The sequence below is a fragment of the Abrus precatorius genome, unplaced genomic scaffold (genome assembly GCF_003935025.1).
Source record: "Abrus precatorius isolate BTA unplaced genomic scaffold, Abrus_2018 Scaffold3, whole genome shotgun sequence".
In the NCBI taxonomy this organism is placed as follows: Eukaryota; Viridiplantae; Streptophyta; class Magnoliopsida; order Fabales; family Fabaceae; genus Abrus; species Abrus precatorius.
In genome coordinates, this window is record NW_020874373.1 from 9,639,716 (window position 1) to 9,657,807 (window position 18,092).

The window sequence follows — 18,092 nt, forward strand, 5'->3', positions numbered from 1 at the left end:
GATAAATTTCAATTGTCAGAACGCACTCAAAATAATTTTGTTGAGTTGAAGATACGACCAATTGAAGCTCCAATTTTAGCACTTTCTAACTTTGATCAGGTGTTTGAAGTAAGCTATGATGCTTTTAATATTGGCATTGGCGTCGTTCTCAGTCAAGAAGCCTATTGCTTTCTTTAGTGAGAAGTTTAATGATGCTAAACTCAAATACTCCACCTATGACAAAGGGTTCTATGCCGTTGTGCAATGCATGCAACGTTGGAGTCACTATCTGCTTCCTAAGGAATTAATCCTTTACACAGATCATGAAGCCTTGAAATACTTGAATTCTCAACAAAAGATTAGTCGTAGACATGCATCGTGGAGTGAGTTCCTTCAAGTCTATCCATTTCTACTTAAACACAAAATCTGGGGTTCAAAACAATGTAGCAGATGCGCTAAGTCAACGACGTGCATTACTATCTATAATGTAGATGAAGGTAGTAGGCTTTGAGATTATTAAAGAATTGTATCAAGATGATCTAGATTTCCACAACATTTGGAGCTCTACAGAAAGTCAACATTACCATCAACAACAAGGATTCTTATTCAAAAACAATGTCTTGTATATTCCCCAATGCTCCTTAAGAGAAGCAATCATTTGGGAAGCACATGACTGAGGATTAGCCAGACACCTTGGACGAGATAAGACAATAGTCTTAGTTAAGGAAAACTTCTATTGGCCGAGACTTGAGAGAGATATTATTTGTCACATTCAAAGGTGTCAAATATGTTAGCTTACCAAGTCCAAAAGCTAAAACTATGGGCTATACCTACCTTTTCCAGTACCAATTGCACCATGGGAAGATATCGGCATGGATTTCGTGCTAGGATTACCTCGTACACGATGACAGAAGGACTCAATAATGGTGGTCATGGACCGGTTCTCTAAAATGACCCATTTCATACCTTGCCAAAAGACCAATGATGTTGTTCACATTACCGATCTGTTCTTCAAGGAGATTGTTCGACTGTATGAAATTCCCAAAACCATCACTTTGGATAGAGATGTCAAATTCTTAAGCCATTTTTGGAGGACTCTATGAAAGAAGATGGGCACTAAACTGCAGTTCAGCAGTGCTAGCCACCCCTAGACTGACGAACAAACAGAGGCAATAAATAGACTTCTGGGAAATCTACTACGAAACTTTGTTCAGAAGAATCTTCGACAATGGGATCTTATCTTACCCCAAGTTGAGTTCACCTACAACAATTCCAGTAATCCTGTTACTGGAAAATGTCCATTTGAGGTCGTGTATGGTACTAGACCTCTTAGCCCATTGGACTTGATCCCTATTCCCACTAGTAACCAGTTCAGTGCCAATGCTGACCAAAGAGCAAAGGAGATTAAAAAGCTTTATGAGCAAGTTCGAGCACAAATTGAGAAGCAAAACACCAAGTATAAAACTCAACGAGATAAGCATCAGAGACATGCTATTTTCAAGGAAAGAGATTTGGTATGTATTCATTTGCATAAGGATATATTTCCAAAGAAGCAACATGCTAAACTGTCTCCAAGAGCATATGAACCGTTTTGAGTAGTACAAAAGATAAATGACAATGCCTATAAGATAGAACTGTCTGATTCATACGGAGTTTCTACTACATTCAACGTTGCAGATCTATCGCCTTACTATGAAGATGATGCTTAGACTCGAGGACGAGTCTTTTTCAACCAAGGGAGTATGGCCCAACCTATATTTAGGATAATCTATAATTCCACTATTTAGAAATATCTCTAGTCTAGAAATATCCTTACTCTAAATTTATCATTTCTCTAGAAACATCTCTAGTTTAGAAATATCCTATTTAATATCTACTATAAAATAATCTATGTTCTAGAATTATCCTTGTAATACTATAAATACCCCATTGTACTCCTCATTTTGGCATCAAGTTAAATAAGCAAATTCTTATCTTCTATTAAGAGTTTCAAGCTTTAGTTCTCTCTTATCTTATTTGAGAGTTCTAAGCATTACTTGATCACTTTCTCTTTTTGGTTTCTAAGCCAATTAAATAATAAAATTATATCTAATATTTTAAATGAGTAAATGTATTTCTTTATATAAAAAGTGCGTAATTTATTAATAAAAAATTTACAATAAATAAATATATAAATAAACTTAATAATTTATATATTTAAAAATAAGTCTTGTAACAATTTTTTAAACATATGTCTAAGAACATGTGTTAACAGATAAAAATAGTAAATATTTTATTTAAAAAATATAACATTTAATATTATTAAAGTATTGAATTATGTATATTTTTTTAATAAAATTTTACTATACATAGATTATTATTATGTGTTATTTGACATAGTAAAAAAAAATTCTTATAATTATAATAAAAGAATGTTAATTATTTCTTATAAGTAGAATCAAAGGTAGTATTTTATATAACTAATTATCACACTAATTGATTTTAATATAATTAATTTTTTAAAATAATAACTTATTTTATTTAATTCAAACATGCTAAGAAATTTTGTGAAAGTATTATTAAGATTTTTTTTCAATATCTTTATTAGTTAACTAGTTAAATAAGTGTAGATTTTAAAATTAAATATTTATTATTGTATTGAAATAATATTTTAAACTTTTTTTTAAAATCGATTGATATATTTATTTTAAAATTTTAAAAATTAACAAATATTTATAATTTTTAAAAATAAATATTAATTATCATTACTTATTATACATTTAATATAATATTAATAATAATAATTATATATAAAGTGCATAAAATGCCCCTCACACGTTATACATTACCTTAAATCAAAGGGGAGACATTTGTTCTAACAACAAACGGTTGACTTCGGCAACGAAGTGACCATTGAGAAAAGATTAGGAGGCTAAAGCAAAACCCTAAGTAGGTGAAGGTACCCGAACATTCATATACCATCCCATCCCATCCCTAATCCATCGTTCTAGATCCTTCCTTACATACAACACCACATTTTCATTTCATTTTTTTTCCCTCTTTCATTATAGATTCTAGACCTTTCCACACTCTCCCCATTTAGTTAATATATAACAATATAATAACAACCATTGTCCAAAGGCTCAGCACAATAGAGTTTCACTTCCTTTGTGATTTGTTCTGTGTGATTCGGAATGGCTCGTTACGGCGAGGGCGATAAACGCTGGATCGTTGAAGAGAGACCTGACGGCACTAACGTCCACAATTGGCACTGGGCTGAGACTAACTGTCTAGAATGGTCTAGAACCTTCTTCACCAACCTTCTCTCCAACCTCTCCATCCTCCAAGGCGAAGGTAACCTTTTCATCAAAACCACGTCGCTTCGCAACGTCGACGGCGAAGCCTACGTCAACGTCCGGAAGGGAAAAATCATCCCCGGCTACGAGATCAACCTCACCCTCGCTTGGCAAGGCGAGGCCAAAGACTCCAACGGTAATTCTCTCCTCAAGGTCGATGGCACCGTCGAAATCCCCTATATCTCCGACGAAAACGCCGATGAGGACCCCGAAGTTAGGGTCACCGTCAACGACGAAGGTCCCGTTGGAAAGACAATCAAGGATGCAATGATTTCGAAGGGAAAGCCCTTGATCTTGGACAAGGTTAGGGTTTGGGTGCAGAGCATGGCCAAAGGTGGTCCCGTTAAGGACGAATTGGACACCAAGAAGCCTACTCTGGTGCAGGCTCCAGCGCAGCAGAATCATGTGCCGACGACATCCCCGGCGACGGTTGCTCCTGCGGCTCCGTTGAAAAAGGAGAACAAGAAGGGAGGGAAGAGTATTAGCATGACGGAGAGGTTTAATTGCAGGGCGAAGGATTTGTATGAGATATTGTTGGATGAGAATAGGTGGAAAGGTTTCACGCAGAGCAATGCGAGGATTAGTAAAGAGGTTGGTGGTGACTTCAGCATTTTCGATGGATCGGTTACTGGAACTAATTTGGAGTTGCAAGAAGCTAAGTTAATTGTGCAGAGATGGAGATTTGGGAGCTGGAACGATGGGGTTCAGTCTACGGTAATGTTTTTGTTTTGTTTTGTTTTGATAGAGTGTTGATTAATGTAATAATGAGTGATTAAGTTAGTTAATTGGTTTTCATTTTTTGTATTTGCAGGTGCGGCTTGTGTTTGAGGAGCCTGAATCGGGTGTTACCGTTGTTAAGCTGACGCATTCTGATGTGCCTGAAGAAGATAGGTGGGTGTTTGTTTGGCTGGGATTGGCTTTGTGGAGTGGTTTCTTTGTTTTGCTGAGGTGTTTGCTTATTGGTGCAGGTATGGGAATGCTACTGTGGTGGAGAACACGGAGAGGGGATGGAGGGACCTCATTTTCCAAAGGATACGTGCAGTTTTTGGTTTTGGAATTTGAGATTTTCACTTATTGTTTCTGGCATTGTAGAATTTGAGGATTTTGATATTGATCTGTAAGGGAATGTTGAGATTAATGGATTGATATTGGATACTGTGAACTGCAATGCTTCTTGCTTTTGTCAGTTGTGCAATATAGTGTGTCGCCGTGTCTGGTTTGAATGTTAGTTGTAGTTGGTATCTTTTATTGTTCCTGTTGTCATACAATGAATCAGTTGAAATTTTATAGTCACTTTGATTTAAACTGCCCATCACCCTGTGCAAATTAGAAAGGATTATTTGACTATGGGTATTAAATTTCTCCAACTATTTGTTTAAAATTTCTAGTCATATAACTTGTTCATAAAATCTTAATGAAGATTCATGAGGTATCGTTGTTTGAGACAAAGGGAATGTTAACATGTTTGCGACTTTGCTACCTTCCATGAACTTGGAAATGAAGTGCAATCGTTTGAACACTGCTGGAAATGATTATCTGGATCATTTTAAGATTAGGATGTAGTGCTGTTTTAAGGTGGATTATTGAAAGACAGTTGTGAGATAGCTTGTAAGTGAATGAGATTAGATGATTTAGCTATGCTTCAATGTCAAGACGGTGGTTGTCCTGTTTTCCTGTAGGCAATGTTTCCTTGAATTAGGATCTTTGTGGATAGGGAAACTCGTGTCCAAGGCTTTTTAAGTCTTGTTTAGCTAATCCGAGTTCAGTGGCATTTGGATACAACCCACTTTTAAGTGGGTTGTGTTTGGAAGCAACTATTTGTTAGTCTTTCTTAATCGAGATCCATTTCATAGTGATTAGAACTTAGTCACTGGGCAACTAAAGAAAAATTGGTGATATATTCCGAGGACATCTTACTTAATATTGTTAAGGCCTATTAGTTACAAAACCGAATTGTTAGTTGAGTTTGCGTGATTGTTTTTCTGGTTTGTTATTGGTCTTAATGCTGCTATATCATTTGTATCATATTTGATTCATAATGGAATCACAATGGTTCAGTTTCCTCTCTTCTGTGCAAAGCTATTTTAGTTTCCTAACATGGTTCCATCTCCGTTTATTACTGATAACGTGCTGATGTAGTGGAAGCAGACATTGTAGCATTTTGCCCGGGGATAAAACGGGGTGGTCTTTTCTGTCAATGTTTGGTGCTGCATGGTGGTGAGCATCTGCATAAGCAAAGCATCTATATCTTATAACAATCGTTTGATGGGTCATGAATGCTATAGTGACTGTCTCGGCTTGTCTGCGTGTTAATTTCAATATCGAACTCGACGTTGTCGGTGCCTATTTTCGTACTCCTTACTTTATTTGGATGAGGTGTTAACCTTTTTATTTTTTTTTTCGTTTGTTCTGTTCTTCACTACGAAGTTAAGCTTCTGCAGAATCCTTTCCATCAATGCTAGAGGGATTCATTTCAACTTTTTTTTTTTTTTTGTCGTGACCTCTAGTGGAGGAGCTTGCTTTTTGCACTTCTTATTTTCACACCTCATTATTATTTTTTATATATTTTTAAGAAGACATGATAATAAAAAAACTTTCCTGATTTATTTTGTTTTTGAAATTTTTGAATTTATTGTAGAATTTAAATTATGAATATACGTGTAAAATTAGCTTTTGTACGTGTGTAAAATTGTTTAAATATATTTTTATTATTCACATTTTAGTGAATTTTTAATTTTAACTTTTTAAATAATTATTTTTTATTTTATCTTCTATCTTTTATTATAATTTTTTTAATATACTGATTTGGTCCATTGAAATATTATTATATGTTACTTTCTAATTTGATTATATCAGTATTAAGAATTAAATTTATGAAAACGAAAAGACTGAAATATTAAATATTCGATTGAAAGAATTAAAATAAAAAATTTCTTAAAATGTGAGTATCAAAATTATGTTAAGCTCTATACAAATGTCTTTAAGTTTGGATAAAAATATGTTTTCATAAATTTATTATTAAAAGTATATGTTAAAATGGTTATATTGGAAGTGTATTATTTTAATTTTAGAATTTATTTTTGAAAATAGTTAACATTTTTTTAAATTAAAAATTTTAAAATAGCTTTATTTTGGAAACTAATTTTTGGGGGGTCAAAAATTTTAATTATGAAAATTTATTTTTAAAAATGTAAAATTTTAATGTAAAAAATTTATTTTCAGAAATAGTTGTGAAATTTTAAATTTTAAAACTAATTTAATTTTAATTTTTTTAGAAGAATAAAATTTTAATATCAAAAATTTATTTTCATAAGCATAAATTTTAATTTCAAATTTGTTTAAAAAATTAATAATTGAAAGTGTAAGAATTTAAATATTTGTTTTTACAAGTGTAAAATATAATTTTAAATACTTATCTTTATGAGATATTAATAATTTTAAAATTATTTTCTAAAGTGTGGACAAAAATTAATTTTTAGAAGTGTAGAATTTTATTATAAAAAATTATTTTTCAAAAAGTATTAAAATTTATAAGTTGATAGAAGCTTACTAAGTTATCATTTTTATATGATAAATCAATTTTTTTTTATAATACATTCCATACAATACAGTGGATGCATTTAGTTGTTCAAAAGCAAGTATAATAATGTGATGTATGTTTAAAAATCTCTTTCAAAGATAAGTTTACATTATAAGTGTACAATTTTTTAAAATATAATGTAAAATTTATAATTAATTGTGTCAATTTAAATGTGAATTTAAATATAAAATTAATTCATCAAGTAATTAATTTTATTAAAATTATATTATACTGAAATAACTTTGCTTCTCTAACATTTTAATATCTCAAACAAGCACCCTATATTACTTAGTGTTTAATTTATTTATTACATTTTTAAGAATATTTTAAAGTAATAAATGGTCATGTATATTTTTTCAAAAAAAAATTATAAACAAGCACGTAGCAGAAGTTAAAAGATATTTGATATTATTTCTGGTTTTATTTCTCTGTTTGTAAAAAATAAACTATAAAAACTATTTTATTAGAATTAATTTTTAAATTTAAATAATTCATTTTTTAAAATTATTATTTATAAAATTACTTAAATAATATTAATATTTTATATAAAAAGTGGTATTAGTAAAAGAATAATAACTAATATCATTTTCAAAGTTTATATAGATAGATAAATAAAAATAATATTTTTTTTCTCCGAAAGACAGATAAAAACATGTGATAAAACAATGTATTATTTTTACATGAGAATTTCGAATTTTGATTTAGATAAGTTGTAAAACTTGTCACAATGCTGCTAAAGAAATAAGGTTAACTAAGTTTAACATTAGATGGACTTAAAAGGGCCAAATAAGATATTAATCGTCGCCTGAGAGATTCGAACTCTCGCGGGGAAACCCCATGTACTTAGCAGGCACACGCCTTAACCACTCGGCCAAAGCGACATTGGTGTAAGGCCCTTGCATTTCTTTCTATTAATATGGACGATTATGTTTTCATTCTACCAGGTAATAGAAAATAATTGTGACTTGGTATAAAAATAAAAACCCTCATTTCCTCTAAATTTCTTTGGGCTATTGTATACAGTTCCAATAATATATGATACACAACTAGATGCGTTTGCTAACATAAAAATAAAATCAGTAGAAGATTCCTTTTTTAAAATTATGACTATTTTGGTATTTGGGTGAGCATGAAAAATAGAACAGAAAAATGTTTTATAGAAACTTTCGGATCATTTCTCTGACTTCTTCAGTAACTAGCCAGGCCTTATGGCCTCCAATCACTTCTCCTTTCATCTCTCCGTCTTTCCACAGCTGCAATCAATTAAACTTTTCCTATTGGATTTCTAAACAAACTGGCGGAGATAAGATTCTCTTTAATATATGGTATCATTTAGATTAAAAAATAAATTAACATGATGGGAAACGCACCTGAATTGTTGGCATTTTCTGGAATACAGAATATCAAAGTAAATAACACAGTCAAAAGAAGCATAAGAAAATATATAGCGCATTTTTGCCAGAAAGAATAAGAGTTGTTAGAACGAAATGTGGTACTTACAGAGATGTTGCCACGCTTGACTAGAGATTGAGGTACATTATTGACATCCACGTAATAAAATTTGATTCTGAAACAGTGCCAAAATCAGAACATAGAAGTTTGTATTGGGTTGGTAAAGACATTGTATTGCATATTTGAATTCCCAATACTGGTTAATCTTATAGTTGAAGGTTAGAAGCATAGCATCTAAAAGTATTTAGCTATGAATTAATTTTAGTTAAATTTAATTTTCGAAGACCATTTATTTAAATAAAGTAATGTCTTAAGTGGCATTTGACTGAAAAAGGACACTATGACTAGTTTACTTGTCGTGATATTCAGCAGCTAATTTTTCCAACTTGGGCTTCAAATATATGCATTTCCGGCACCAAGTAGCCATCCTACATTTACAAAAATAAAACAAGTAATCAAATGAACAAGTCTACTCGCAAAATTCCACAGCACTCTAATTAAAATTTTAAACTCCTTTTAAGTTTTAATTAAACTATGAAAAAACATACAATTAAAATTAATTGTATATTTAAGAACACACTAAACAATGCTATATTAATGTTATAAGCTTGTGTGACTTGTAAATATAGAAGTGTAAACGACATGATTTTGGTTGACAAACACGTTCTTTGTCCTTGCGCACAATACAAGATATTTAATTTAAACGACACTCGAGTTCCCACAATATCCCAGCACCAATGATATCCTCAAAATATCTAGCTACAGTCACTGGATAGCACTGCACATTATTGCCCTTTTCTTTCTTCTTCCATTTTTTTTTTTGGGCAAGCACACCATTGTCTATCACTAATTCATCATAACAAAAAGCTTAGGAGCCAGTATAAGATAGAATAAAAAAATGAAAAATGCTAATAGCATCACCTCATATTCTAAATATCATAAAAGTAGAATGAATATGCCCACAAGTTAACTATAAGAAAGAAAAGTATAAGATCAATTTTTCCAATCGATAAAAAATATCTTAACAGTAAGTGAAATTAATTGCAATTATGTAAGTAAAACTTGAACAGAAGATATAAGGAGAGAGAAGTACCAGTCAATGAGAATAGGCTGGGAGTTTTGCTGAGCATGAAGTAGAATTTGATCTAACTGTTCACAATCATTGATGGGTTCCATTTCTAACTCACTTGGTCTTGACAAATCTGGCCACATAGCTTCCACCCTCATATTCCTTCTTCTAATTTTCCCTTCTCTCTTTCTTCTTTCAAACCATATGTTCACACAACCGCCCTTGTGAGAAATCACATACCCTCTCCCACTTACCAAGTGTTGGGGGCACTGTTGATACCTCTGGTAAACCTCTCCGTAGAAAAAATGTGATGAATATGTGCCTATAATAGACATACCCTTTTGAACTGCAAGCTTCTCTCTTTCAACAACAAGGTTCGAGGTTCGCGATGATGAGGAAAATGGGTTCCAATAGGTTGATGGCTAAGAAAAAATGAACAGAATCATAGTGGGTTTGGGGGACAAGAGCAAGATATTATGAAATGGAATGAGAATGGGGTTGAATTACGTTGGTCTTGGATACTACGAAGCAGAAGGGTAAAATGATAAAAACAAAAAGAAAATAATTTCTAAAAACCTCGGAAAGGCTTATCCGCAATGCGTGCACAACCACAGCTCAAGATGGATAGGGGCATATACATGAGAAGGCTAAAGAATCACGGGCCCACGCATTGGGGATAAAGCTCCAATTGCTTCTCCTTATAATTCACACACTCACTTTATTTTCTTAGGCAAAGTTATAATAAAATAGGGGGAAAGATTTTTGCAAAAATCAGATCATTTCAGGTTTCTAAATGGATTTTACACAGGAAAAATCTAGTGGAATTGTTTAAGGGCTTCAAAAATATGAAATTAACTAAAATAATAGTTGCATGCATCCAAAGGAATCTAAAGGAATATGTGGATCATAACGCTGAGGTAAATTGGAAATTGGGGCACCAAATGCCATCATCCCTTTAATTACTATGGATTGGTATATTGTTGCATACCTATTTCTTGCTAATGATGACATCATAAATGGAATGGGACAACCAAATAAGCTCTAATTTTTCCTAGATGAACGCAATGTGAATTCATAATTTCCCTTGGTGCTAGGAGTTTTTCCGGGCTTTAAGAAAAAACATAATCTGAAACATTAGATGTATTCTGGATTACATAATAATAATAATAATAAGTGCCATCGTGCCTTGTTAAAAGGACCTTTTCTTAATAAGTATGGCCCATGTTTCAAACAGGGATTTGTAGTTCGGCCCATGTTTCAATTGCTCTGAACAGTTCCCACTTACAGTAGATGTCTTGACCTAAGCAAAAAAACACAAGTATTTTGATGATAACAAATTGGTAGATAACTTGTACGAATAATTATAATTGTTTTTATATCTTTTCTAGAATTTTTAAATTATTACAAATTTATAATATTTTGTTTTTTAAATAATATATATAAGTATTTTTATTTAATATTTATTTTATAAAATAATAAAAAAATATTAAAATTTGAATAAGAAAGTACAACAAAGCTCAACTCATGTTAACCCAATATTGCGCATTTGTTTCCGCGGATAATTACACTGACTTTCCTTGGCTTAGCCGCAGTTTTGACCATACTCTTTTCATTCTAAAATTATACGCAATACCCTTTAACACAAACATTGTTTGTCTCTGTTGCTACGAATTGTAAGGTGATTCATGTATCATTTTCAACACTAAGCAATTCTTGCATGAGACACAACCAATTAAAATTATATGATGTATTCAACTATTAATATTATCCTACACTTTATATTGGTTGCATCTAAGGCTGAGAAAATATCCAAAAAAGTTCCAATCCATAACCAACTAAACTAGTTTTAAAGTCCAGATTTCTAATAAAAATAGATATTTAGATTCACTTTATTTTCTTATACAGATTTTATTTATTAAAACTGGTTTGTTTTGAAGATAGTAAGCAGAGACTCATGTTATTTTCTATTGCAAAGCGACGATAAAGGGGCATTGGACTCTACTGCACGTTTTCTCCAATCTCACGACACAGCTATTGTTATAGCTATTTAATAATCACTTGATAAAAACACAATGGCTCTACTTAAAATTATTTGTTTTACTCTCTTTCTTATTTTGTAAAAAATTATTTTAATACACATAAATAAAAAAATATCTTTAAAGTCATAAAAATAAATAAATAAAACTATATTTAAATTTAAATTGCCATACATTTTAAAGTATTAAGAATTTTTATTAATATTTTTAAATAAATTTTCAAAAAAAGCATATTAATAATATTTATAATTCATCAAAAAATATATTTTTTAAAAGAAATTTATAATTAAAAATGCAATAAAAAATAATATAAAATTAAAAAATTAATTACATAATAGTTATACTAATTTAGCATCCAAAGCTAAGTTAACGAAAATCATATATTTAAAATTAGTTTTAAATCAAATTTTAATTTTAAAACTAGTTTTAAATTGGTTTTAGAAAAAAATTAATTTAAAATCCAATCTATATATTTAAATTTAAAATAAATTTAGATTAGTTTTAGGCAAATTTAATCCATGCTCACCTTTAGTTGCATCTATTATCGCGCACATATAAGAATCCTCACTTTCTATTAGACTACAATTCCAAATGAATGAAATATATTAACTTATTTATTTAAAATTTTTAACTTTATCTTAGGTGCGACTCTTTTAAAAGCAATTATAGCCACTAAAATTGTGCATCATAATTATTTGAGATCTTCATATTTATATTTTATACTTATAATATTTGATTTGAATTATATATATATATATATATATATATATATATATATTAAGTAAAAGAAGCATTTTTATATAAGAATACGGTTTAAAAAGTGACATTATTCTTAAAAATGTTTACATGACATATGTTTTATTTTTTACCATTTATAATAAAATATAATTATTATAACTTATTTTATTATTTTTGCATTAATTTTTTAACAATATATATATATATATATATATATAAAATTTAAACTTTGACATTTCAACATTTTCTTTAAAATTAAATGGTTAATTTAATTTAAAGATTAAATTGATTAGTTATTATCCTTTTTAAAATATTGAAAGGCCCAAAAATAATCTTTATTTTGACGTCGTATAACTTGCTAAATTAATGATTTAGGTATCATTTAATGAACTTATTTACTATCACAAACCTTTAAAAAATGAAATAAATGTGAAGTAAATTTTTGAGAAACGAAATAGGAAATTTAGTATTTTTGTTGAGTAAATTATAATATGTACTCTATCTATTGACATATAGAATTAAATAATTATAAATTACATGAAATATTGATAATAATATTTGAATAATTGATAATACAAAATAAAATCATTGTATATTTTTTAAACCCGTGCATTAGCTACAAAATTGTAGTTTATATAGAACAAATCAGTGGTCCTGTCTTCCTATTAGTATTAATTTTATTAGATCGCAATCAATAATTACAATAAGCTTAGTCTTAGATCTCTTAATAAGTAATTATACTTATAAAACTTATATTGGGACAAATTCTAGTTCATTAGAAATGGGACAGAGATTGGCATATTCTAGCGTTTGAGCTATCATTTGCTGTTATAAAACTTAATATAAGTTTGCTTAAGATGGAATAACATAATAGTAGTAGTTTTCGGCACGCTTGCTGGGATTGGGAGTGACTACAAAGCATGCGTTTGGGATTTAGCTCTCAGGGATAATGGGGTCGGTGGATCATTCCACCCCTTTTTTTCTTTTAACGTGACAAAGTGCCCCGTGATCATGTGATCCACCCCATCTTTTTATTTCTTCAAGTTTATGAGGTGAAATAGATTTTGATAATCTTAAGAAAATAATTTTCTTTTTTAAAAAAGAGAGAATCACGTTCTTAATAAATTTGATTATTGAATTTATAATATAGTCATGATTTTAAAAATATTTAGCACGCACTCTTGGTCACATGGGTGGTGGACTGGTTGAAACAACTTAATAGTGCAAAAGAAAGTGGTCATGTTATGTCCCGTTCCGATCCGATAATGTCTTTGTTGCCACAAATGGTGGAGTCCAGCTGGGTGCTCCTTCCTTTCAACCTCTCTGGTTTCTCTTATGGTTTTTTACTTTTCCATCCATTATTCACAAATCATAAATGAAATATCGATCAACTTTAAGTCCTTTATTCTGTAATTCATTAAGGTATCTTCAAACAACTGTGTTTTCACGCATTAATTATTTTTGTTACTAATGACTTGTACATTAATAATACATGAAAAGAATTCAAAATTAAAATTTAAAAAATTAACATGCCCCGCCCATCACGGATCGCTCAAGTCAAGTAACATGATCTCTACTTGTTTTGTCGAGGGAAAAAAGAATCTAGCGAACTAGTGAAGAATTAATGTCATGAAAATGGAACATTGGCTTTATAAATAAGCATTCGTTTCCACCTGGATATTCGAAGAAAACACACACTTGCTTTAAATTACTAAAATATAATTGACAAGTTCCCAAGTGCTCAAGAAAAACAATATTTTGTTAAAAATAAATATTTAATATAGTTTGCATAGGTGTTACAAGAGAATAAGAAATAAATTTGGGAGAGGTAAAAACATGATAAGGTGAAGAGAGAGGTGAACTATGGGAATTGATATTGATTTGTTTTGAAATGCATGATCCAAAGTTGGGACAGTTGTTAAGATGTTTGGGTCGGGTGAGGGGAGTTTGGTGAATGAATGTGATGCGAATTGAATGCAGCATTGCCACTGCACCAAAAATCAACCACCCATTTCTCAAAAGTAAGGTTTGTAACAGGTCACGCCTGTATTATATTTTTTAAGTTCATTTAATTAAAAAATCAGATTTTGAGTTCTAATTTTTTTATATTTAACAAAATGGTCTATTTAAATAATGGTAAGAATAATATTATAATAATTTTAAATTAAATATTTTTTTGATGTAAAGACTCAAATAAATTTACCCTAATTTAAGTTTATTAGCTTGATATGAATTCCTTTTACCTGTTTAAAATATTTATCTTTAACGAAAAGTAAAAAAATGAAAAATAAATATTTTTAAAATTAATTAAAATACTTTTTAATTATCATAAAGTATTGAAAATTTACTATCTTTTAGTTTTTTAGATGCAAATTCTATTTAATAAATTAAACACTCAATCTCATTTAAAAATTAATTTATTTAATATTTTAAAGATGTGATTGATATTGAATAATTAGGAATAGAATATTACAAGTATACAGAATGTTTATTTCTACTATTATATATTTATTGTTAACTTTTATTTAAAATGTTTTTATCATTAATATAGTTATAGAAAATATAGTATTTAAAAAAGACTATTTAAATAAAATAATAATAAAACAGAATGGATGAATAAATGAATTCCGTTTTATTACGAAATGAATGTGTAATTTAAAATTTAATTTTTAAGTGTATATTTAGGTAACGTTTATAAAGATGTTTTTTTTAAAAAAATTATTAACAATACAATTGAAGTCACATAATAATCGTAATCAATGTATACAATATTATTTAGATATGTTAATAAAAATCACATTTAAAATTTAAACTATTAGTATTTTTTAAAATGTTTTAAAAGTAATATTATAATATTGAGTTTTATGTCAAAAACACATTCGTAAAACTAACAAAATGTTATACTTGCGTCAAAATAACGTTTTAGAGTACGGAAATAACATGCGTAAATTTGTCAAATATATAAGTTTGCACCTGCTCAACAAACTTTGCAAACGTTTCTTTGTTTCTCCCGCAAAACAAGAAGCAAGTTTGCAAAGATATTAATTTAACACCTTTTAGGGCTTCTATGTATGTTTTCTATTATAATCTTATCATGATTTTGACTACTATCGGACAAATTGGCCAAGCAAATTCTGATAATTGATGTTTTCTACCTCACCTCTCTACTAACTAATAAACGTTATTTCTTGCGTTGTTTGCTGAAAATTCTTTGCGGTTGTTTTCTCCTTATTAGGTCCCTTTCCCTTGTCTCTAATGTCACACGGTAATATAATTTGACCATTAGGTTAGGCACAATATCTGAATTTAGTTATAAGCTGAATAACTAGCGGATGAAGAGATATTGTGATGAGAGAGACAACGTATTTTCTCTATAACAAAAGTAAGCACCGTATAATTATAGGTACATCATATTTCAACATTTTCCATTAAAGCGACGCAACACTTGAATCCTTTAATTTAGTGAAAAAGTGACTACTCGTACCATACAAAGAATAAAGAAAAGAAAAAGCTAAATTAAGTACATACTATCAACTGCTCTAATTGAGTTTGATTCTGTTTCTGGAAAGGAAAAGGTTACCTTTCAACTTCTCAAAGACCTCTTCAGCTTATCACTCTTGTATTAGAATAGCATTATATGCGTTATATTTTTATTTTATTGCATACATTAATTATTATAATATGTTAGTATTTTGTATTTTGAACAAATCTTGGTAGTCTAACAACTGGCCGCAGCTTGTGACTTTTTTGCGACTGTTATTGTAATAATCTTTATCGTTAACTAATTTTACACTTTGATTATTTTCCCTTCTTGCCTTTTTCAATCTTCTTAAGATTCCTAATTTCCTTTCTTATATATGTCAAAGTTCTAATTGTGCTTTGTTCCGGTCTCTTTTCTCGAAGACGTGACACGTATTAAAGCTTAGAGTGACGAACCAATCCTGATTAAGAATGTGGCTTATGCATTAAATAACGTGAGTATTCTAATCCCGCATATGTTTTTAACGTTTCAAGATCGTAAGGGTTTTTAACCAGAAGTGTTGGGTACGAAATCCAACTGTGAAAAAAGGATGCGCGCGCACAAAAAGGTAGGATAATGAACAAGAAGGTTGCATTTATCGAGCACGTACAAATTCTGATGAAAATTTCTGTTCTTGTAGGGTTTTTTTATATATAATTATTTCTACAATCAAGTGAGTAATAAAAGGATAAAAATATAAAATAAAAATGATCCATATATAAAAGGAAAGATGAATTACAAAAAGATATAACAAAGAAGTATGTATTGAGACAATATACATCAAATTAAGAAATGTCTAACACAGTATAATTAAAATAATATATAATTATTATAAACATCAATGAGTGTCTTAAGCTCATTTGACAAAGAAGTTAAAATTAATTTCTTATTAAAAATTATTAATATACTAACTATAATTTTTATTATTAATTCTTCAATCAGTATCCTTTTAGTGTTGGAGGGGCGGTAAAATAATAACATTAATATAAAATATATTTTTAAAAAAAAGAGATTAATAATTTTTTATAAGTAGTTTTAAAAATTAATTTTTTAATATTTACTTAAAAATATACAAAATTTAATAAATAATAATTGTCTAATTAAAGTTTATATAATTTAATATTATTAATACATTGACGTGTGTGATTTCTTGTAATTTTTAATAAAAAATATTATACAAAAATACATTAATTTTATTACTTAATAATAAACTCGTTTCTTTATTTCGATAGCAAACAAATATTCCACAACTCAAATGTATTTTAAAATTTTACATTATTTTGAATTACAAAAAATATAAAATAAGATATTTAATTATTTGCTCTTTTTTGTCAACTAACGCACCAAGACGGTTTGCGCGATTCTTTAAATAATAATCATACTTTTATATTTATTTATTTTTCTTTTATTGATTGGTTTATTACATTATTTATATTTATTTGACATCTCAAAATGAGGTGTAAAATAATCTATATTTCTTTTTCCAGATATCGCACTCTTTGATTAGTTAGGCTTTCATGGGTGATTGTGGCCCCACCATTGCAATGGCAACGCCTCATAGAGACATAGACCACACAGTTCAACAGAGACAGACACATGTCTGCAGGATCTCTTTTTAATAAGAAAATAATAATGAAAAAGAAAAGGAACCGACAATGATAGAAAAGCAAGCACATGCGCGTGTGCTGCACTTCGCTACAAACGAGCGTCGCCGCAGAAGAGGTAAGGCTCAGTAGATCTAAGCCGTTGAGTTGAATCCCATCGTCAATCACTATACTCACGCATTGACACGTACGGAAGTCCTGCCGGTACGGTGGAATGAATTAGATATATGTTAAACTTGTCATAGGGTGGAAATTTCCTGTTTATTTTTCCTATAAATTTTGATAAAATCTTATATTTTTATGTGATAAATAAATACACATTTATTTTAGTCTTTAAAATTATAAGTATTAATTAATTTAATTAAATTTAAGTGTTAAAATGATTGAAATATATAATTTAAAAAGTTAAAATAATTCAAGACAAAATAAAATTATATAAATTTTAAATAAACAATTTCAGTCTCTTTAGAGACTATTTCCTCACATGGAACTTCTGTTTAAGATGTTTCCGTGGTAGAAAATTCATAAATTTATCGCTGCTTCTCAATACATTTGATGTGATACATCGTACACTCTTTTATTATTAGGTTCTCTTTTGAGGATAACGAAATTTTAAAATGTTATTAATCGTAAACCTCTGTTGATGCACTTCTAAAAGTTCCAGAGACATGAAAATGTCGTAAACTTGTATAATTTATTTATGAGTAATATATTTATACCGGTAGAGTACACGTCACAATTCAATTTTTAAAATTTATCTCTTTTATTACCTTCCTATT

At 29.4% G+C, this 18,092-nt stretch overlaps 2 protein-coding genes and 1 non-coding gene across 6 annotated transcripts; 1 reads left to right on the forward strand and 2 right to left on the reverse strand.

Annotated features, from left to right (window-relative positions):
- The first annotated feature begins 2,835 nt into the window (after window positions 1–2,835).
- Window positions 2,836–4,906, forward strand: LOC113862819 (activator of 90 kDa heat shock protein ATPase homolog). Of its 3 annotated transcripts, XM_027496046.1 has the most exons (4): window positions 2,981–3,312; window positions 3,430–4,028; window positions 4,126–4,205; window positions 4,283–4,906. In XM_027496046.1, exons 1-4 carry the CDS (start codon window positions 3,153–3,155, stop codon window positions 4,374–4,376), a joined length of 933 nt encoding a protein of 310 aa, XP_027351847.1. In that variant the 5' UTR covers window positions 2,981–3,152; the 3' UTR covers window positions 4,377–4,906. The 3 variants fall into 3 exon arrangements, with proteins under 3 accessions (XP_027351846.1, XP_027351847.1, XP_027351845.1); XM_027496045.1 differs by having other exon boundaries at window positions 2,836–4,028; window positions 4,283–4,903; XM_027496044.1 differs by having other exon boundaries at window positions 2,981–4,028; window positions 4,126–4,906.
- Window positions 4,907–7,693: 2,787 nt separating this feature from the next.
- TRNAS-GCU lies at window positions 7,694–7,775 on the reverse strand. The gene has a single exon. It is a non-coding gene; the product is annotated as a tRNA-Ser (tRNA).
- A 115-nt stretch (window positions 7,776–7,890) lies between these two features.
- On the reverse strand, window positions 7,891–10,021 carry LOC113862708 (thioredoxin-like 3-1, chloroplastic). 2 transcript variants are annotated; one of them, XM_027495843.1, is made up of 5 exons: window positions 9,440–10,021; window positions 8,700–8,774; window positions 8,395–8,461; window positions 8,265–8,282; window positions 7,891–8,147 (listed from the first exon to the last, which is right to left on the reverse strand). In XM_027495843.1, exons 1-5 carry the CDS (start codon window positions 9,748–9,750, stop codon window positions 8,049–8,051), a joined length of 570 nt encoding a protein of 189 aa, XP_027351644.1. In that variant the 5' UTR covers window positions 9,751–10,021; the 3' UTR covers window positions 7,891–8,048. The 2 variants fall into 2 exon arrangements, with proteins under 2 accessions (XP_027351644.1, XP_027351645.1); XM_027495844.1 differs by lacking the exon at window positions 8,265–8,282 and having other exon boundaries at window positions 9,440–9,992.
- Window positions 10,022–18,092: the final 8,071 nt, after the last annotated feature.

Bases quoted from the DNA above. Each gene is read 5' to 3' on its own strand.
- LOC113862819 (XM_027496044.1), top strand. From the start codon at position 3,153: ATGGCTCGTTACGGCGAGGGCGATAAACGCTGGATCGTTGAAGAGAGA. The intron at 4,029-4,125 runs GTAATGTTTTTG...TTGTATTTGCAG, and splicing joins ACGATGGGGTTCAGTCTACG to GTGCGGCTTGTGTTTGAGGA.
- LOC113862708 (XM_027495843.1), bottom strand. From the start codon at position 9,750: ATGTCTATTATAGGCACATATTCATCACATTTTTTCTACGGAGAGGTT. The intron at 8,775-9,439 runs GTACTTCTCTCT...TTGTAAATGTAG, and splicing joins CAGCCTATTCTCATTGACTG to GATGGCTACTTGGTGCCGGA. The intron at 8,462-8,699 runs GTAAACTAGTCA...GCACTGTTTCAG, and splicing joins GCTGCTGAATATCACGACAA to AATCAAATTTTATTACGTGG.